We start from the raw sequence: 22,797 nt of genomic DNA, 5'->3' as shown, positions 1-22,797 counted from the left end.
TCTACCATCTCATTCTAATGCTAGATTTTTTTTTAACTATAGTTGATGACTATAGTCATGCTACATGGATATATTTAATGCATGTTAAATCTGAAACTGCAAAAATCTTACAATCATTTTTTGCCATGGTTCGTACTCAATTTAGTTCAAAAATTCATTCCCTCATTTCTAAAGTTGGTGATATAGATGAACACTTCAATGATATTCAAATTCTTCGATCTGATAATGGAACTGAATTCTTATCACACACCATGCAACAATTTTTTACCACCCACGGAGTCATCCATCAACGCACTTGAGTTGCTACACCACAACAAAATGGTGTAGTGGAGAGAAAACACCGTCACATACTCAATGTTGCACGTGCCATCCGTTTCCAGGCCCATCTTCCATTATCTTTTTGGTGTGAGTTTGTTTTAACTGCAGCCTATATAATTAACAAAATTCCCACCCCTTTGTTAGGTGGTAAGTCACCACATGAAATAATGTTCCACACATCGCCAAGTTATACCAACCTTCGAATTTTCGGTTGCTTATGTTTTGGCCGTAATACCAACATCAAAAATAAATTTGATCAAAGAGGCAAACCGGGTATTTTTGTTGGATATCCCCATGCTCAAAAAGGGTATCACATTTTCGATATTGTTTCTAAGCAAATTTACACATCTCGTGATGTGATCTTTCATGAGACCACTTTTCCTTATCAAGATATCTCGACCTCTCCATTAAACTTGCAAGTTTACCCTTTACCTGTTCTTGACAATGGCACATTCAATTATGCACCTTCTCCACTAGCAGTTTCAGATTTAGCTACTAATCATATAGATTCCAATTCATTTGCCCAAGTCATACCAAAGTCCCCTATTGCAAACCAACCCTATCAGGTTCCACCATTACAAGTATATCATCGTCGTCATCCTTCCACACAACCCACAATCTTACCCAATGAAAATCCAGAGTCAACTTCAACACCACCACCCATTGTTCCTAACTTATCTCAGCCATCCAGAGAGAGACACCCACCACCCCATCTCAAAGATTTTCATTGGCCCCACTATCCCTCATTCGGCTAATCTCATTCAATCAGACTCTCAGGTAACTACAAGTTCTACTCGATATCCTATAACTTTTTATGTTTCCGACACTAATTTTTCTTTGTCCCACAGAGCTTTTTTATCTACAGTGTCTTCTACAGTTGAACCAAAATCATTCTCTCAAGCTGTCAAAATTCCACAATGGAGAGATGCAATGTCTACCGAAATTGCAGCATTAGAAAAAAATCATACCTGGAATCTTGCTCCTTTACCCTTACATCACAAGCCTATAAGCTGTAAATGGGTTTTTAAGATCAAGTATCATTCAGATGGTTCCATTGAACGTTACAAGGCCCGTTTGGTCGCTAAAGGATACAATCAGATTAAGGGCCAAGATTATGATGATACCTTTGCTCCTGTGGCTAAATTAGTCACTGTTCGCTTGCTTCTTTCCAAGATTACCATGAAATTGTGGTCCATTCATCAATTGGACGTCCATAATGCATTCCTACAAGGGGATTTAGATGAGACTTAGATGAGACGGTTTACATAACTTTACCACCAAGATTCACCAAACAAGGGGAGCAATTGGTATGTAGACTCAATAAATCCTTGTATGGACTCAAACAGGCTTCTCGGCAATGGTTTGCCAAATTCTCTACAACATTAATCAATGCAGAGTTCACTCAATCTAAATCTGACTATTCTTTATTTACTCAGATTAATGGTTCTAATTCCACATTTATGCTCGTTTATGTCGATGACATTCTTATCACAGGAAATAATCCCCTCACATTATTCAGAAATTGAAACAATTTCTAGAACAGAAGTTCTACATTAAAGACTTGGGGAGATTAAAATATTTCCTTGGCATCGAAGTAGCCCACTCTAAGAAAGGCCTCTTCCTTACCCAACGCAAATATACCACCGACATTTTATTAGATATAGGAACCACAGGTGGTCGGATTTCTGAGTTCCCTATGGAACAACATCTCAATCTCGCTACAGAGGCTGGCACATTATTACCAGACCCTACAATTTATTGTCACCTTGTGGGTCGTCTTCTTTATCTTACTGTCACACGACCGGATATCACCTATGCCGTCAACCAACTCAGCCAATTCATGCAATCCCCACGTACTACACACATGGATGCTTCGTTACCTCAAAGGTTCTCTCAACAAAGGTATACTATTATCAACTTCTAGCTCTCTCCACATCACAGGTTTTTGCGATTCTGACTGGGGCGGCAGCTCCACCACTCGCCGATCTACTAGTGGTTATTGCACTTTCCTTGGTTCTAGCCCTATCTCATGGAAAACAAAGAAACGACCAACTGTATCTAAATCTTCTGCAGAAGCCGAATACAGATCAATGGCAACCCTTGCATGTGAACTTCAATGGTTAAAGTATCTTCTTGCAGATTTGGGCATTTCACATACATCTCCGATGACCATGTTTTGTGACAATCAAGCGGCTATTTACATCTCTCACAATCCAGTGTTTCATGAACGCACAAAGCACATCAAAATCAACTGTCATTTCGTGCGTGAAAAGATTCAAAACAAATCATTGTCTCCTCGATACATCCCCTCGTCGTCTCAAGTTGCTGATATATTCACCAAGCCAAGTGGAAAGGATGCTTTCTTAAGACTCATTCGCAAGATGGGCGTTCTCGACATCCATGCTCCATCTTGAGGGGGAGTATCAGAATATCAGTTCCACCACATCACTTGCTAGTTGTACGTAGATTTCTTTTATTCAAAGTTGTTGTTACTTGCTTCCTCAAATCAAGTAGTTGACCATGAATATCTCAACTAGTTATTGACCATGAATATCTCAACTTGTTATTTGTTTCCTTAGATAGAGGACCTAACTGAGAGATACTCTCTTGTAAAGTCTATATATACCCTCTTGTAACACATTGAATATATATCAGATTTCTCCCAATACTTCTCTGTTAGTGTTGTTTATTAATAGGATAGGCAGGTTTGACTATAGGGGTGGACAAGCCGTTGAGGCGAGAAGCTTCCTCTGTGGCATAATGGGATACCACAGAGGAACCAATATGGTGGGTGCGTTTGTTTCGTGTTGTCACGTTATTGTGACATATGTCATCCAGGACTAGGAGTAAAATAGTCTCTTTCTCACTTCTATTCGCATTAAAGCACAATTAGGTTGAGGCCATGTAAATCAACAGATCACATATCAAAAAGGCATGTAAATCCATGGATCACACATTATTCCATTATGAAATTCAATTGTCTATTTGGAAATACTTTTCAAAAAAAAATTTATCAATTTGGAGACAATTTTCAAATCTTTATTTACCGGTTGGGCCACACATAATCACCATCACCATCACCCTAGCCTTGTTCACATTCAAATGAGGTCAGCCACAAAAATGATTATATTCCATTCTCTTCTATTATAAGTTTTGTCTCCAATTATGTCTAATTTCTTAAGGTCCTTTAATTACTTTTTTTTTTTTTTTCGTTGGTACTCACACACTCATTCCTACACTGAGGCTTGAACCCCTGACCTCCCTTTGAGAAGTAGGGGTTTGGTACCGCAGGGCCACTGGCCCATTGGAAGTCCTTTAATTACTTTATCTCAAGTTAATTTTGATCTCTCTCTTTACCTCTTAACTGTTATTTGGACAAATATCGTTCTATTTATGGTACATTTTATGGTCTACATTGTATATATCCATACCATTTAAACATAATTTCTCTTATTTTATAACTAACAGATGTCACTTGTGAACTTTCTCTAACATGTTGATTATTACATGTGTCTACTATTTATGCCTATAGTCCATCTCTTCATTCTCATTTGAGTAGCACGAATGTCTTGCTCTTGTTTCTTCCCTTTGAATCATTAGCAGAAATAAGCAAATGGTTCTGTTGATAATTTGAGTAATTAAACGTTTTACAATTAGTAAGCTGGATTTATTGTCGTAACCTGCATTTTCCAACAAAATCGATCTATTTAAACCATGATCATAAGCAAGTGCATAAATATACTCCTGAAAGATAAGTGGATATAGGAAATCGTGTTGCTGTATATCTAATTTTTAGTATTATTCTGTACAAAGTTGCTCCTCTCATACTTGAACTTGCGTCTTCATGTCAACATAAGCTTTTACCATTACACCACTCAGGCCCTTAAGAATTGTATGAATTGGTTTAGTTATATGGCTATTTTTTAAAATCATAATATAGTACGATATAGTGCAGGTTATGATTCTGTGTTGCTGGCTTGAAAGTAGGGTTTTACAAGAAAGCATGCCCTAATGTTGAGGCCATAGTTAGGAATACCATAGATCAAGTCATATCAGTAGCGCCTAGTCTTGCTGGCCCTTTGTTAAGAATGCATTTCCATGATTGTTTCATTAGGGTACGCCTCTTTCCAAGTTTTTGAGGCAACAAGGAAATTGGCTAAACAAATCTAATCTTTTATTTGCACACAAAGGAAAACCAAATCTGGATTTAAGGTTACGGTCTTCTAGCATGTTTCTTTCAGGGCTTTGATTTCTCATCTTTCATGGTATTCCCTTACATCTTACAAGTAGGAAGGCGGTTGCCTCCTTTGTTCCTTATCCATTCACTCATTTGTAACTAGCTACTTCGTCTTCAAGATATTCACTAAACCTTGATTGTTCCAATATAAATATACTCTTTCATTTGCACGCAAAGGAAAACCACCTCTTGAAAAGGGCTTTTATGTTCCAACAAATTCACGAAGATGGTCTTCTTGAATGCTTCTTTTAGGGCTTTCATTTCTGCATCTTTCATTACATTCCCTCATATCTTAAAATTTAGAAGGCACTTTTCTCCTTTGTTCCTCACGTAGTTCACTCACTTGTAATTTTTTTTTTTTTTTTCGTTAGTAAAAATGTATTAGAAGGCGTTCAAAAGGGGAATCCCAAGAGCTACACAAAGGCCGAAGCCAAAAGGACCTAAGAGCTCAATGAGCCCAAAAAATCAACTATCTCCTTGATAGGTTTACAATTTCTCCCCTTAACCCAACAAAAAAAGAGAGCTAACAATAAGAAACTTAGCGCCCAATCCAATCCATCAAAAGATCTACTATTCCGCTCCTTCCAAATGCACCACCAAATGCAAAAGGGTGCCGCCTTCCAAAAATCATGGTCGAGGGGCCCCACAAGGCATCCTCTCCAAGCATCAATCAAACCTCTCGCAGACCTAGGCATGATCCACTAAACACCAAACAAGCCAAAAATAAGGCGCCATCAGTCATGAGCCACGGGGCAATGCAAAAGAAGATGATCAACTGACTCCCCAACCCTTTTGCAAATGCAGCACCAATTAACAGTAACATGTCTGCTTCTTCTCAAGTTATCAAGCGTTATGATCTTGCCCCAAACTATTGTCCAAAGAAAGAAAGCCACTTCGAGAGGAGCCTTCGAACGCCAAACCGCCTTCCACGAGAAGTCAACCCCCTGAAAAACTGGAAAGACAGCAAAACAGAGAGCAGACATCAAATCTACCCTGGGGAGAGGACACCCAAATGAGAGAATCCAACCAAGAGAGCCAACCCTCCACAATCCAACTCCTGCCTATATAAAAGCTCCAGCAAACCAGAGACATCATCCAACTCCCAACCCTGAAAGTGACACATAAAACGCACATCCCACTCACTTGTGTAATTGAATACTCCAACCTCAAGATCAGTGTTATTAAAGGCCCAAGGCGCACCAAGGCGCTAGAGGTTCTTTGGAACCTAGGCGCAAGGCGCACAATTGAAAATTTAAACTACCATAAAAACATTCATATCTCATAAGTCATATCAATACTATAAAAATAAATATCAAATATAAAAAAGAAAATCCATCAATAACAAGCATCCAACAATCATAAAATAGAGCACAAATTTGTTTTCTTGAAAGGCAAAGCAGAATTTGTTTTTTTGAATGGCAAAACAGAGCACAAAAAGAAATAAATATGTTAACAAAAAAAAAAAAAAAAAAAAAACTTTTAACAAGAAAAGAAGAGCAAAAACAGAGCCCAAAAAAAAAAAGACGAAGAGAAAGAAATGTAGAGGAGTAGAGGAGAAGAGAGGAGTAGAGGAGAAGAAAGAGAAGAAGAAGAAAGAACTGACGTGGTTTCGTCGTTTGTCTCACTGTCTCACTCTCTCTCAGTTCGGTTGACACTTTGACTCTTGGACTTTCTTATTTGTTTATTCTTTTAAACAAAAGTTTCTTATCTTGTACGCTTGGGCTTTCTTATTTGTTTATTAAGTTGCCAAAAGTATCCTTTTTGGCTTAAGGAATAAAATAATCATGGTTTTTAAAAAAAAATTAGTGAGGCACGCCTCACAAACAGGACGAGGCGCAACAGAGGTGCGTGCCTAGTAAACATTAGTGAGCCTGGGATGACGACAGGCGCTAGACCTGCGCCTTGAGCCTAGGCACGCATTTAAGAACAATGCTCAAGATATTCAGTAAATTTTGATTATTCCAATGTAAAAACCTAAGACAACTTGATACTATCTTGAATTTTAAGAAACCACTAATTAAAAAATAAATAAAAATGGTCCACCAACTCAAACCACCTTGATTATGGCATACTAATAGAAGCCCTTTCAATTGACCTGAATCAAGCCAAAATACCGGAAACTTCAGTGTTTTCATAAAGAAAAAGCTTCGTTAAACATAATTGAATGTAGAAAATGGGGCAATGGATTGGAGGCCCATGGTACATTACAACCAACTAAAAGAGGTGTTACTAAAGCAATGGTTTAACTTCTACAAGATTCTAAGATCAGCAAACACAATAACCTTAACGACATAGGACGTTATCTCTAACGGCCTTTTTCAAGAAAAAGGCCTTAACGACACGGGACATCATCGCTCCCCAATTGAGCGCCATTTAATGATATACTCCTTATTGGAGAAGAAAAAAAAAAACAAAGGCTATAGACATATATGTGGAGTCGTACAACCTAATTCATTCTATCAGACTGCCAAATCTCTCTTATACATGTTTAAATGTTTACTATTACATGCTATAACCACATTTTAGTCTTTTTTTGTAGCTTTATTTGCTATTGATTGTCATCACATTCATAATATTGACAATTTTGTTCCATCCACATAATTTTATTTTGGTTTTGGGTATTAGTTAGATTAGTAGGAATAAGAACAGAAGTATCATCTTGTTCTCTGGAAGCAGGTGTGTAGACCACTTCAGTTGGGAGGTTTGGGTGTTAGGAGGTTGTTGCCCTTTAACATGGTTCTCCTTGGTAAATGATTGTGGAGATTTGGTAGCGAGCAACAAAAATTATGGACAAGAGTTATTTCGTGCCACTTTAGAGAGGAGAGAGGCAGGTGGTCCTCTCGAGCAGTTACTTGTGCTGGAGTTGTTGGCGTTTAAAAATTCATACGGAAGGGTTGGGATGAATTTTCTAAACACATCGGATTTAGAGTTCGAGACGGTAGGAGTATCAATTTTTGGGAGGACTTTTGGTGTGGAGACCGTCCTTTGGCTTGTTCCTTTCCCGTGCTCTTCAGGATTGCTGCCAATAGACACATCGTGGTTGCTGACTGTTGCCGTGTTGATAATGGGAGGTTTACTTGGGATGTGCGAATTCTGCGACATTTTCAGTATTGGGAAGTGGATGATGCTTCTGCTTTTTTGAAACTATTATACAGGCAGTAGCTGAATGGTGATTATCTCATTTGAGTTCCTCTTCCCAGGTTAGATTTGATGTTAGAACTTTTCAGGGACCGACTTCCCCTGGAAGGCGGTGTGGCGTTCGGAGGTTCCTCTCAAAGTGGCCTTTTTTGTTTCGACGGTAGTTTGGGGTAAGATCTTGACGCTAGATATTCTGAGAAAGAGAAGAGAGGTTACTATGAATTGGTGTGGTATGTGCAAACGGAATGGGGAGTCAATTGATCACTTTTTATTGCATTGTCGTGTGGCTCACGACTGTTGGAGTCTTATCCTTGGATTGTTTGGCATTGAGTGTGTTATGCCTAGGTCTACGAGAGGATTGATTGATGCTTCAAGAGGTTGCCATGTGGGCCTCACGCCCGATTTTTTTAGAGAGTGGCTCCCACTTGTGTTTGGTGGTGCATTTGGAAGGAACGGAATAGGAGATCCTTTGACAGAGAGGAATCTCCTTTTAAGGTTTTAAATTTTTCATAGTTTGCTCTCTTTTTTGTTGGGTCATGGGGAGATATTGTAAATCTTTAGATGAGATAGTTGATTTTTGGAGCTCTGTGAGTCTTTAGGCCCTTTTTCTTTTGTCATTTTGTAGTTCCTTGGGATGTGTTGCCCTTTTGAGCGCTTTCTAATACATACTTATAAAAATAAATAATAATAATAAAGACACTGTATCCATTTACGATTATGAACCTGCATATATGTTGTCAGCATAGCATTTTCTCTCTAACCTCATAGCATGATTTGAACCACTATGATTCAATTTAACAAAATCGTTTAGTTTTATATATGACTTGTCTTTCCAAAACGATCATAGGAACAAAGCCAAAACAATCACTGCCCACACTTGAGATGCATTAAAAATTACCACCCACAATGCGGGTTTAAATCTGACTCAAACATCTAAAATTTTCGAGCTGGGAATTTACCCATCGCTGATTCTCTCTGCCCTGAAGTAAAGAAGCAAGCTCAATGCAGAAGGTATGAAAAGGAAAAGCAAAAAATAACAGGGATTGCAAAAAAATTGCATCTCTGGAGATCAGAGCCAACCCTCCTCCCAAATTTTGATTTTTCTTTTAATGAGTTCTTCAGACTCTAGCAGAATCCAAATAAAGAAATTCAGCTTGCAGATACGTCAAACAACAGATATCACAATACAACAAACAAGACCCACATTCCAATATCACAATGTCGCTATTTCACCAGAACATCAAAGGACTCACAAGCTCCACCGCAAACAACAATACATGCATGCCATCATCAACGGCTCCAAAGAACAAAAAAAGCAGCAAATACAATCATCAAATTACCTGATTCCGAGACTCCTGCGACTGAAGCTGTGATGACGAAGCCATTGGTGGCGCCGAGGACTGCCATGCCGAGCTGCATTTTGGCTGCCAAGAGTTGTCCATATCCGAAAAGCAATAAACCCCTACCCTTTCTCGAACAAAATCACAGAAATCATCGAATAGCAGAGTCTCATCAGCGATTCGAAGCAATTGATGATTATCGAGAGGGCATCTCACAGAGTTCAGAATCGCGAGAGATCAGATGAACGAGAACGAATCTGATTAGGTAGAAACCCTAGATTATCCAAATTAGTCGAGAGAGAATGACAGAAAAAAAAAATGAGTTAAGACGAGAGCAAAACAGAAAACATGTAGATATAATATATATAGAGAGAGAGAGAGAGAGTTGCAGAGTAGAAGTATTATAGACTATAGATAGAGAGCTGAGGAAACCTAAAGAGAGAAAGTCGATGGTTAATCGATACTGTATAGTGAGAGCGAAACTTCAAGACAAGACACAGAAAACTTTGAGAGAGAGCGGAGAGCTGCAGAGAGAGACAATGATGAAAGGGAGAATCTGTTGGTGTACTTCGAGGCGAGCAGACCAAACACTGAGCGCTTGACGCGTGTAATGGATTAGAGAAATATGAACCGTTCGATGTATTGATTGGCGATATTGATCTGAAGAAGTGTTTTCAGCCGTTGATTGTGTTTACAGCTGGTGTGCTTTGGTAAAGTCAGTATAGTCACAGACAATGTACCATCACAACTCACAAGGCACTTTTGTGCACGTGAGAAAGAGGTTGATTAGAGATCAAGTGATTCTCAGAACACTGTAGAGATTGGAATCGACGAATGAAATTTATTATTTTGCACGTGGTTTGTATTTATTGGATGAAAAAAACTAACTTTGAGACAATTTGGTATCTTGAAGTGCATATTAACACCTGGCTATTGATATTGGCATGGGTAGGAATGGAGGAGAGGGAAGTGGGTCCCACAAATGATCCTTGTTTGGATAGTGGGAGACATGTTTCCAAGTTGAGTATAAGAAAATCCTTGTCTTGGATAGTGATGCTTGATTGCAGCTATTCAAGGATAAGAATTTTGGCCCATGTTCTCAACTAGTTGAAACAAATTCCAAATGAATCACATATGTTTGGTATGTATTTTGCTTTTGCGTTTTTCTTTTAATTCGAAACAAAATAAGTATTTTATTGTATAATATTTTGAATAGTAATAAAAAGTATGTTTGATAGCATCCATTTGGTATAAAATTTTTGAAAGAATAAATATGAAAACATATTTAGTAAAAAAAATATAGCAAGTTTGAAAAATATGATGATTAGTTTAAAAATGTTTTTGAAATTTAAAAAAATAAAAATGGTTTTACTGTTTATTGCTACAGTACCTATTGTTACAGTGCTGAAAAATGTAAAAATATTAAATTTTGTTGTTTTGATTTTTTATCACTATTTACGAAATGTTTTGACACTGTAAAAAATAAATTTTTTTTTTTTTATCAAACGTATTTTTTTCACTGTTAACAGTACCAAAACGCATTTGCCTTTATATCCTGAAGATAACATATAAAAATTGGTCAATAGGTGAAAGTGTGTCATCCTTTCACTATTTTTTATTACAGGTGACTGATACCAGCAAGGCACAGAATTATAGTCAAGTATTAAAGACCTACTTTGTTGCATATGATTTCATTCTCTCTTTCTTTCTTTTTTCTTTTTTTTTTCTTTTAGGAATTCGAACATGGACATACTCATTGGAGAAGCTAGACGCTCAACCAACTAGGCTACTAAATAATGTCCACATAATTTGTGTTTTCTTCTCGAAATGCTAGGTTCATACGGAATGGACTCTACATTTTTTTTTTCTTTCTAGTTGGTAATCACACATCCCCTTCAAGGAATTACTTGTACTTACCAAAAATCGATCATGAAACACGATACTTGGAGATCGACTCAACATTAATAAAGTGAATTGTTCAAGTTGGTCCCAAGTACGAGATTGTTGAAGTTCTTACGTATGGTTGATCCAAAGTTATCCAAGCTTGCTATATCGACAGTGTTTCAACTTTCAACAACGGTTTCTTTGGCAAAAACTAACTCCTTTGTGAAATAAAACTTCATTTTTATTTTTGAAATTAAAATGAAGAAAATTTAGTTAAGGTATTATTTGATAACTCAATTCAACACTTAATTTTAAATGAATTAGATATTTACTTTAATTAAGTATGTTTAACAGTGCAATTTAAATATCAAGATTATAATCCCCACCTAAAATGGAGTAAAATTTAAAGTGACATGAACATCACTGAGAATTAAAAAAACATATAAAAAATTATTTATTTTTTAATTACCATTTAAAAATTTTAGCCACTTAAAATTCAACTCTTAAATTTTTTCTTACTTAATTTTCAGTTTTATCAAGCAACAACTAAGTTTCCAAATTAAATGCTCCCAAATATAACTTTATATTATTTTCAATTGTCTAGATCATTATCTATTTCATGCCGGTATGTTATTTTGTCTCGACATAAAGGTAAAATATTTTCTTTTATCCAAAAGTCTAAATCAAGGTTAAGGACGAGTCCGTTGGATGGATCATGTAAAATAACTTGTCGAAAATTGATGAATAAATTATTTTTGTTAAATTTTATTTATTTATTTTTTCTTCACAACCAAACACCAGAAAACACAAAAAAATATTTTCCCCAAGATGGTGTGTGTGTGTGTGTGTGTGTGTGAGAGAGAGAGAGAGAACCAATAACCTCATCCCAAATAGGCATAGACAAGAATTCTCTAGTTGCCCTGAACTCAAGATACTCTGTGTGTGTGTGTGTGTGTCTGTGTGAGATAGAGAGAGAACAGAGACTTGTTTAAACACTCTGAGAGAGGAGAGACTTATTTAAACACTGCTCTATCTTTATCAATTACTAACTAGTTTGAACACCGAGCGATTGGATTTGCGTGGCCAAAAAACAAGCAAGAGACATACTTTACAGTTGATGAATAACCAATCCTATGACAACAATTTCCAACCATCCATACTCAAAAGCTAAATCACTCACGGGAATTGGAAATCCAAGCAGTCATTTTGATGGAAATCAAAAATAGATCATACAAAATCTTAAGCCTTTAGGAGCAAAATCAAAATGAAATTGTCATCTAAGAGGAGTAACACAAACTGATGCGACGCTAAATTGAGAAACTAATCTCACATGGCCATAATCTAATGTCATGTTCTAAGTAGACACTAAGGAAATTGAGATACTAAACTCAAATTGCCGTAAATGCCTTCTTTCCTCCACCAGAAGAACCAGCTGGAACAACTTTCAACACGTTGAACCTTACTGTCTTTGACAATGGCCTATGAAGTGGAACAAAATTACTCACAGTTAAAAACAATTTCAGTATAGGTTACAAGATAATCGTGGAGGACCACCGAGCTTTGGGTCTCACCTGCACTGGCCAATAATAATATGGTCTCCCTCTTTCGCACGGAAGCATGGGGATATATGAGCTGGAATGTTTGAATGCCTCTTCTCATGCCTAAAATTATCACAAAAATCAATACTCATCTAAGAGAGGGAAATGAGACAGCTGCTGTTAACGAAAGTGAAAAGTTCTTGCCTTTGGTATTTCTTGACGAAATGAAGATAGTTGCGTCAGACAGTGATAGTTCTCATCATCTTGGCACTGTGGCAAGTACCAGCAAGTATACGACCTCTGATTGAAACATTGCCAGTGAATGGGCATTTCTTATCAATGTAAGTGCCTGGAGATCACAAAAATGCAATATTTCTTAGAAGGTTGCCCTTAATCTAGAATACCAACCAATGCTCAACGTGGGAACTTATTTTAGAGTTCTAAACCTCTATCATTTACAATAAATTAGGACATTCATGGATACAATCGACCAAAAAAAAAGCACCATACAAGAAAAAATGACTAATGAATAACTAAATGGTATTTACTCATCAGTTGTCACTCGTCTATAACCAATTTTTTTCCACACTATTTATACACACAATGAGGCTTGTTGAACCATGAAACTCTGGGACTCCTAAAAGTCAAAGAACTTCCAAAAATCCAACTAACAAGCAAAAAAAAATAGATAATTTTCCTAATTAGCTGACAACAATAATCTAATTCATTGTTAATAACTTTATATATTATTAGAATTTTAGCCTCTACAATTTCATTCTCCTAAAAAATAACATCCCTAGTAACCAAATTGTTTAGTGTAGGAACTATACATAGCTCCATTCAAAATTGTAGAATGCTTTCACTCGGTTTTGATTATTTCAATTCTTATCATGAGAATAAAACTCCTGTTAGAAATTATCATCCAAGAACTTTCCGTATTTCCTAAACACCTTTTGGCTGTTTGAAAAACATATTTGGTACTGTCTGAGTATATTAGATTTTGAATTTCTCAAATCAACAAAACATTTACCCAAATAAGGTGGCGACTGCATAATCCTGTTTCGTTATTTCGCTCTATCTAATGTCTCAAAACATGGTACTTTTGGTCTTTCTCGCCCTTGCCCTCGATAAGGATCATGTCACTTTCCTAACTTATGCAATTATTGGCTTTTGGTACACATAACCAAACCTTCTTGATAATTCTTTTATCTACAGTCCAGTAAGTGTTACTTGAACCATCTCCCAAATGTGTTTGTTCCTAAGTTTATCCTTTTCTGTCTTGCAAACATCCATCTCAACATTCACATTTTTTCTACACCTAATATTCTGTCTAGTAAAATTTGGCTGGTCCAATAGTTGTAGAGGTAGACAATAAAACAATATGCCAAAAACACTCCTTTTATTTAACCCATCCTGCTTTATTTCCATGATTAACACCATCATCAAGCCAATTTGCGAACAAATCGTATTTTGGTATCTCTTGGCCCTCAATATTCCGCACATACCTACTTGTATTTCTAGTTCTACTCAAATTACATTTCATAGAGTCAAATTTAATCCTACTTATTTAAATCCTCCTGATTATAGAGAAATGATATTTTCACTCCACTTCTTTTTTGCTTGGACTGCAATAAATACCTTTTCAAAGTTGGATCCTTCAAATGCATAGAATGGTCATATTGAGATTTTGATGGATTGGAGAGAGTATAATGCAGGGTTTGGTAATCAGGGACAGTAGGATAAGATGATGTAAATATCTCATCAGACATTTACTTTAGCAATACGGTTGATAGATTTTTAATCCCCATCAAAGAGAATGATAATGTATAAACACTACCTTCAAACTGAAGTTGATGGAATCACAAAGCACTGTGACATTGTTACCATGGGGAGAAGAATAGCGAGCATTAAAAGAGTTGCATGAGAGATTTCTTGAGAGAGAGAGCGGTGTTGCCAAGAGGTTTATGAAAGAGAATGTTGAAAAGAGGGCAATGCATCAGATAACTTGGGACATAGAGTTTATTTGAGGGCAAGATAGTCCGGTTAGATAATTTAAACACTACATCACTAAATTGTTGTTTGATACCTCAACTCGGTAATTAATTCTGAATAAATTAAGTATTTATCAATTAGGTACATTTGATAACACAAGTTGGATATTACTTACACAATTATATTCCACTTAGAATGGGGTAAAATTTTTAAGTGATGAAATTTTCACTTATATTGAACACTGAATATTAAAAATACAAACAGACAATAAAAATATTTTTTAAAAATATATATAAATATACAATTAGAACTCAAAATTCCAATACTTAAATTAGTTCTTAAAAATTTTCAAAACTTAATTTTCAGTTTACCAAAAAACATCTAAGCATCTTTGTATTCACTTACTTTTTTGAGTGAGACTTGGAACGGGTTATCAAACACTCTTAAATGGAAAACCGATTAATTTGTTTAATTTTTAAGTACTTAATCCTGCTATCAAACAGACCTTGCATAAAAATAACAGACAGAACATGGAAGTGAAATTATTTACCCAAAAAAAAAAACATATAAGTGAATTTTGAGTCCTAATATCTCCATGCTTGTGGTTTCCAAGAGATGAAGAAATTTATCAAAACTAAAGTAATTATGATAGGCTTTGTTGAGGGTTTTCCCCCAAAAAATGATATTTCTTTTTTATAAGTAATATATATATATATAGATTAATTGAATGAAAAAAATTGTAATATTTGTCACATTAACCATAAAACTCAATAAATCTCTATCCGAATAAGTTTTATCTTTCTTGAACAAAATAATTCAAATCATAGGCGTCTAATGTTAGTCCAGCCAACAAATGAATTACCGATTACTACTTTGTCAACTCTTATATGCATTTAAATAATTGAATCATCATAAAGAAGAACCAAACAAAAATCATATGCATAATTGTAATTGAAAATGAATAAAAACAATGACCAACTAAACATAATCAAATCAACCCAATTATGATTAATTAATGATAAGACACAATGACAACGTACTATCACTAGAGAGAATTGATCAAAATGAATCATTTATTAATCATTTCTCGAGTAATATAAGTGAAGTAAACCTTCAATGGCGTCTCTGGGAGTCTTGAACCCCAAACCAACGCTCTTCCAGAACCGATTCCCACCCTTTCCTGGCCTCTTTCCCTTTCCTGATTTCTTCGAGCTGCAAAAGTTTATTAATGGAATCATAAACAGGCCCAAGAATTCATAAATCAATTGCATTTACTAAGTTAATGGTGTATATTTTCTACCAGAGAAACACCTTGGGCTGCTTCAAGAACGCCTTCTCGGTCTGCAAAATACAAAGACAACTATGAGAATGGAGTATTGAAAGTAGAGAGAGAAAGTAAAAAATAGAGAGAGATTATGGACACCTGTTCCGCCATTGTTGATAGCTGTGCTCTGTAAGAAGAATATGCAAAGGAGACTCGGCAAAAACCCCAATTTCAGCTACTACGGTCGCTCTGAGAAGTTTAAATATAAAATAAGGGAAAACTAAACAAAACCCTCACAACTTTCACCTTTAGTAGAAAAACCCCTCTGAACTTTTATTTTCTACAAAATGTCCCTTTTATTATTATTATTATTTTTTTTTAAATGCAACTGATGCAATAATGACAAAAAATTTTATATTTTGGACTTGAAATCCTTATCATATAACCTTGGATCATATTTAGATCCATGAATCGTAATTTAATTGGGTATGTTATATACAAAACCCTAATTTATATATATATATATATTGTCGTCAACAGTTCTTTGTCATCTTACATCTATTGTTTTTTCATATTTTTTTTTCACTTTAATATTTGTAATTTTTTTAATAAAATGCCATAATTTTTTAATAAACCCCCCACTTCATACATTATTCGCGGGGTGGTTTTGCATTTTATTAAAAAATTACACACACATATAAAATAATATATATATATATATATATATATATATATATATATATATATATATTGACGAGCAAGCTTGAGACCCGTCGGGCCCAAGTTGGCTCCGTCTGTGATCCTCAACAAGCAATACTTGATCGTTTTGTGTCACACCACATTAATGATTGTCGTCTGAAAAAAGCAATTAGTTTTATATGTGAGCCAAAAATAAAGCAATTACTTTTATATTTATAGGTGAGCCAAAATGCCAGAGTAAAAAGGAACATGTTTTTTTGTTTTATTATTATTATTTTCAGTAAATAGTTTTTTATTTATTTATTTATTTTATTTTTTTTTTTTAAGTTAAAGCAAATATGAGCAAGAGTGGATTCAGAAATTGATAATGGATTGAGCTAATATTAATAATAAAATTTTTTTTTTAATTGGACTAAAATAACTTATAGTAAAAAAAATAAAAATAAAAATAAAAAAAAATTGGAGTGGGCTTGAGCCCACCTAAACATAGACAGATCCGCCCTTGTTTCTGAGGCTCGAAGACCACCCAATCTTCCCTTCAGAAATGAGAGTTTTAATTCAGTCTCCTTATCCAATGCAAGGTGCCTTTACTGTCTGAGTTAGTTTGATAGAAAATAATTTTTTGCTGGGCGGTTGCGAACTTAATTATGAAGATTTGTTGTTTTTTTTGTTTTCTTTTCTTTTTTCATATTTTTTTCTTTTATCTTGTGTGATTGATTTAAGGGTAAATTACACTAATATTTTGTTAAATTTGGACAAATTATACATGAATAAATCGATTATTACTTTTACTTTTCTTAAAGGTTAAACCCGATTGCTGACGGTTTAAGAGTGACTTTTAAGTGTGAAAAGTTTTGAGGCCCTTGTATTATAATAATATATTATATTGCGTTTTATATAAAATAAGGGCAAAAATGTTATTTTATAAAATTTGGTCAACAAATTTGTCGAAAATAAAAGGTTAGACATGTTATTGGGCAAAAATGTGTACTTTACTTATTAAACCTTGGAAAAAATGAATGTAATTTATCTTGATTTAAAGAAAGTCGGTTAAAGTTTGAACTCAATTTATGAGATTTATAATCAAACAAGGAAATAAAAGCATAGCGTTTAATTGAATTTATTTAAATAAAAGCTGGTTAGTTGTTACAAAAGGGAGTGTACATCCAAATTGAAATACTCCTTTTTTGCAAATTAAATTTTTTATAATAAAATATTTCTCTTCCGGATCTTCAATTTATTATTTCACTAATAATAATTTGTTTGAAAACAAAATTTGTTAGGAATTTAAAGCAAAACGCTTTTAAAATATCAGAAGAAAAACATGAAGTATTTGGTAAAAAATAAAAATAGAAATTGGACGGGCCTTCCATTTGGTAGTAACACACTGGACCTCACTTTTTTAAGATTGCATATTTGATTGATATTTGTTTTGCATAAGTCATGTCCAAATGTCCAATATTATATTAAAAGTGAGTTTTATACAAAGTGTTACTACAAGTCAAGTCAAGAGTTATTTTATGTTATTCACGTACTTTTTGTAACTAGGATTCAATTTTGCTAATAGAAAAATTATCTAACCTTAGTTCTCAATTCTTTTATCCGGGATGGTCGTACTATGAAGCCTTTGAACTAGACCAATATTGCTCTTATTCCCAAAATCTAAAATCCAAAATCACACACAAGTAGAGCTACAAGTTGGGCAGGCCCAATTCAGCCCAGACCCAATCCAACCTCAACCCGAATTGGGTTGGGTTGGGCCAGCCCAAATTATATTTAACATGGGTTATAGTAAAACCCAGCCCGAATATTTTTGGGCCGGTCGAGTCGGATTAACGGGTTGAGTTTTTAAAATTAATAATTTTTTTTTTTGGAAATTTCTATATATTATATAGATATATATATTTGATTATATAATTATTAAAAAACAACAAAATTTTAGGGCAAATCATTTCAGCCTCCACAATCGCAGGTCTGATTCTCAACTCTCTCTCTCTCTCTGTGCAACTGCAAACTACAAAATCTACAAGAATCAGAAGTTCAAATCCTATATATTTTCAGATCTGTCTGCAAGAATCAGAAGTTCAAAACCCATATATTTTTAGATCTCAGTGTTAATTTTATTTATTTATTTAAAAACCCAGATGTGGTTCCTCCAAATCACCACCACCACTCGCCGGAATCTGATGCCAACTGCAGAGTTCCTCCTCCGCTGCCACCCGAAGAAGAAACCGTAAAAGAAGTGCTCTCCGAGACACCCATTCCGAAACCACCCATCTCTACACAGATCAAACCCACCAACAACAAGCTACCTGAAGTCAATGAAGCCATGATTCAACCAATGGCTGTGATTAAACCAACAGATAATATCATCTCTGAGACGGCCGTCCTCAGGCGAAATCGCCGGAGCGAGGGAGAGGAAACCCATATCTCCGGCGGGGAGGCAGGCGCCATCACCGGAAAGAAGCAACATCGCTGGATGAGTCCATTTTTCATGTTGGGGACGGCGGCAGAGAGAGAAAGAGAAAAAAAAAAAAAAAAAATTTAATTTTGGGTTTTGGGTTTTGGGTTAGGTTCGGGTTGAGCCCGAGCCCAACCCGAATATGTCTGGGTTTTGAACCCGATTTGTGAATTGTATATCCAGATTTTAAAATTTCTGGGTTGGGGTTGGGCTGGGCTGGGTTAACCCGCCCAAGTTGTAGCCCTACACACAAGTATCACACTTTCGTTCCATTGTTTTACGTAATGTTATACACAGAACTTTACCTAAGTCTTTGACAATGGCCTAAATAAGTTTCTTCCAACGATCATCTCTGAGAGCCAAACAACCTTTGTTTCTGATAGTTTCATTCATGATAATATTATTTTGGGCCAATAACTTATTCACACACTTCAATCAGCAAAGAAAAAGAACTCAAAGTTTTTAGCTCTCAAGCTTGACATGGCCAAAGTGTACGATCGAGTTGAATGGGAGTTTTGTGTATTATGATGCTAAGATTAGGTTTTTGTGAGCAATGGGTTAAGGTAATGGATTGCATATGTACAATGTCCTATTCTATTGTCATTAATAGAGAGAATTAGGGATGTATCAGCCAAATAGGGGCCTCCGCCGGGGTGATCTGCTATCCGTTGGGGAAAATTAACTTCCTCCAACCCACTTAACGGTCGACTGCTATTGAAAGTTAAATCCCTCTTTCATCACACACAACGGAAGCATCATCACATCACATTAACACAAACATATATAGATATAACAATCACACACATCCACGCACAACACAATATTTTACATGATTTACCCAACTCTAGGATTACGTCAATGGGAGAGAGAAATTTTACTATTATGAATCAAGGAAGAGAATATACAACCACATGTCAAAACCCCACTCACTGACTCATCATCTCTTTTGAGGCCATATGTATACACTCGGGAATTACACATATTCTCCCCTCTCTTCATAACGCTCACCTTTAAACCCCCTACATCTTTTCTCTCTTCTCTCTCTCTCTGTAAACCCCTCATACCCATCTCTATTTATAAAAGTCTTCAAAACCCAATTCCTTATTAGACAAGTATTCTTCAAATCCAATTCCTTATTGGACAAAGATCAACTTACCTAGAAGGAGTTACCATATCTATCTTCAACTTTAAAATAGCAGGTATGATGGGATACAATTTTCTCTACAAATTTTAACTCTCCAAAACGAAAAAGGAAACTAATTTTTTGTACACTGAGCCACAAACCCAACACTATCCTCTTACATTTTTTTCAATTTCATCCCAAGTTCAATGGCAAATTAAGCTTGATAAGATGATTAGTGTTGATAAGTACGTAGGTGGTAAAACTGTATTAGGTTTTAATGAGGCTTCATTTAGTATAAGTGTCAGAAAATAAATATTGAACTTGGGATGAAATTGAAAATTCTAGAAAGTTCTAATACAAAGAAGAGAATGAAAAAGATTTTTGAGCCTTGTGACACTTTGCTTCGAACAATAGGGAATCATTACATAATGAATCTAAAATTATCTGGGTAAAAAAAGAGAATTTTAAATGCCTTACCTTGCACACTACACTTAAAGCACTGGGTCCATGTGGTTGGTACTTTAATAGTGGTTGCTCTAGGCATATGACAGGGGATAGAACATTGTTTACCACTTTTAAGGAATACCAATTGGAACTGTTACTTTTGGTAATGGGAATGCTTTTAGTGTAAGTGGTAAAGGTAAGATCAAATTTTAAAGGAATTGGGGAGTTAAAAAATGTTCTATATGTTAAAGGTTTAGCTACTAATTTGTTAAGTATAAGTCAAATCTGTAATGAGGAGTTTCAAGTCAATTTTACTCAACAAGGGTGTTTTGTAATTTATGAAAAAGGTGAATGTGTTTTAGAAGGAACTAGAACTTCTAATAATTGTTATGTTATTTATTCGGATCCTTCACTTATGTGTTTTTCTGCAGTTACCGACGAGGCAATTTTATGGTATAAAATACTTGGTCATGTGAATTTTAATGATTTGGTGAGTTAGTCTAATAATGATCTTATTCTAAATTTGCCTAAATTGAAAATGCCTAAGATGGAAATATGTGGTCCACGTCAATTAGGAAAACAAACTGTGAGATATAATTTTTGTAATTGGCAAATTTAGATGTCAAAACAAGTCTAATCGAGTTGTAATTCTCAAGTTACCATATCAAGATCAAGATTGGCTGCGGAAATGGAAGGTTGTTCATACTGAGATCTATGAAAAAGGAAAGAATAACACTTTAGGAAGTTGTTTCTCACTTAAGACACTATATCTATATGGTATATTCTTCAAGTTACCAAAAAAAATTATATTCAAGTTTTAAACCTTCTTCAAGATTCTGTCAAATGGGAACCGGTACCAAACTTGGGAACCGGTTTAAGAACCATAGCTTCGTGGAATACATTATGTCATTTGGGAACTGGCTCTAAAAGTGGCTCCCGGTACCACTTGCTGATACAGTTTAGGATTTCTAGTTTCTTGTTTACTCAAACTTCCTATTTAGTTTAGGATACTACCAAAAGTCCTATGCACATAAATTTCCTTTTCTTATGTATGTTTAGGTCTTTGGATATTCTATATAAACTTTGATTTTCATCCAGGTTTGTATGGCTTTTTGCATTACAACTTCATAGTTCTTCAAAGCCTTAGAGAGACATTTTTGCAGAAAATCAAAGTTGATTTTTTCTATCATTCTTTCTAGAACATACACATAAACACGAGAGTGGGTTTAGAGTGTTGTTCAAATCCCGATCGTGAACAAAGTCTTGCATCTACAACGATCAGAGGAAACCGGATCTACTTCTTCTACAAATTTAGGTATTAAAGAACAGAGGTAAAACGATCACACTTTGAAAGAGTCAAAGCATTCGAGGAGTGTTGTGTGATACCCCCAGATTTTCGAATGCGGGTTGGCCAGGCCCACGCCCGAACACCCGAGGATATCAAAAACAAATCGGCAATAAACGAACACAGCAATACAAAAGAATAAAGAAGAATAAATAAAATGCTGACAAGAAACTAAAATGATAATCTAATAATAAACCTCATAATATATTTCCATTAATTAATAAATTCTTCGATACAACTGATCCTCCAAAATACAACTCGGGAATCCATACTGTGTGGACTCCTATAAAATCCAAACTAAACAAATGACAGCAATAACTGTCTAAATCAGGAAACTGAATCATAAAGGAATTCCTACGTAACATCGGAAGAATGAAGTAGGCTGATACCCGCTCAGCACGAACAACCTCTACTCCTGACGAATACCTGAAAAATAATGGTGGGTCAGACCCACAAACAAGTTCTACTCTACTATAGTCCAACCAGAGATCCGATACACATATACATCCTAGTCAATCCAACAGTAACTAGTAGTCCGTATATATATATATACACACTAAAGGAACCTCACTAGACTATAGGGTTGTCTCAACCTGAATAGTAGGCAACATGCAAAATGCACATATAGTGGGCATGAGTACCTAGACCTACCAGGGTATACAACTACACTATATCTAGCTACACATCCCTGGCGATATACGCACCCTAACCACTGATCCTGAGACTCAAACTTATATCATGGCACCATACTTATGTATATATAATCTAGTAACCATCATATTCAGTATAAATTAATCATCTATAAGTCATTCAACTTGTTCAACTGACCTGACTTGAATATAAGTAGGACTTAACACTTTAGTTAATCCATTCCCTTATATAATAAATTAATCCTCCATAAGTCATTCAACTTGTTCAGCTGACTTGACTTGAATATAAGTAGGACTTGACATTTTAGTTAATCCATTCCCTTGTATAAAATAGGTAGGACTTAACTGGTAAGTTAATCCGTCC

General features: G+C 35.3%; 1 protein-coding gene and 1 pseudogene across 3 annotated transcripts in view; both read right to left on the bottom strand.

Moving 5' to 3' along the window:
* Positions 1-9,565, bottom strand: part of LOC132282660 (uncharacterized) — a 50,069-nt gene extending 40,504 nt beyond the window's left edge. For 2 of the 3 annotated variants that reach the window (XM_059784400.1, XM_059784401.1), the window contains exon 1: positions 9,034-9,565. In XM_059784400.1, coding sequence (XP_059640383.1) covers positions 9,034-9,135 — 102 coding nt within the window. In that variant the 5' untranslated portion in view covers positions 9,136-9,565. The remainder of the gene's footprint in view (positions 1-9,033) is intronic. The other variant, XM_059784398.1, reaches the window with a different exon arrangement.
* A 2,535-nt stretch (positions 9,566-12,100) lies between these two features.
* On the bottom strand, positions 12,101-15,963 carry LOC132284366 (small ribosomal subunit protein uS17-like; annotated as a pseudogene).
* Positions 15,964-22,797: the final 6,834 nt, after the last annotated feature.

Source organism: Cornus florida, unplaced genomic scaffold (genome assembly GCF_030987335.1).
Source record: "Cornus florida cultivar Cherokee Brave unplaced genomic scaffold, ASM3098733v1 CherokeeBrave_3.0.0_Hap2_Chr11, whole genome shotgun sequence".
Classification (NCBI taxonomy): domain Eukaryota; kingdom Viridiplantae; phylum Streptophyta; class Magnoliopsida; order Cornales; family Cornaceae; genus Cornus; species Cornus florida.
Note: the sequence above shows the minus strand (reverse complement) of the source record. Positions and strands in the feature narration are given on the sequence as shown.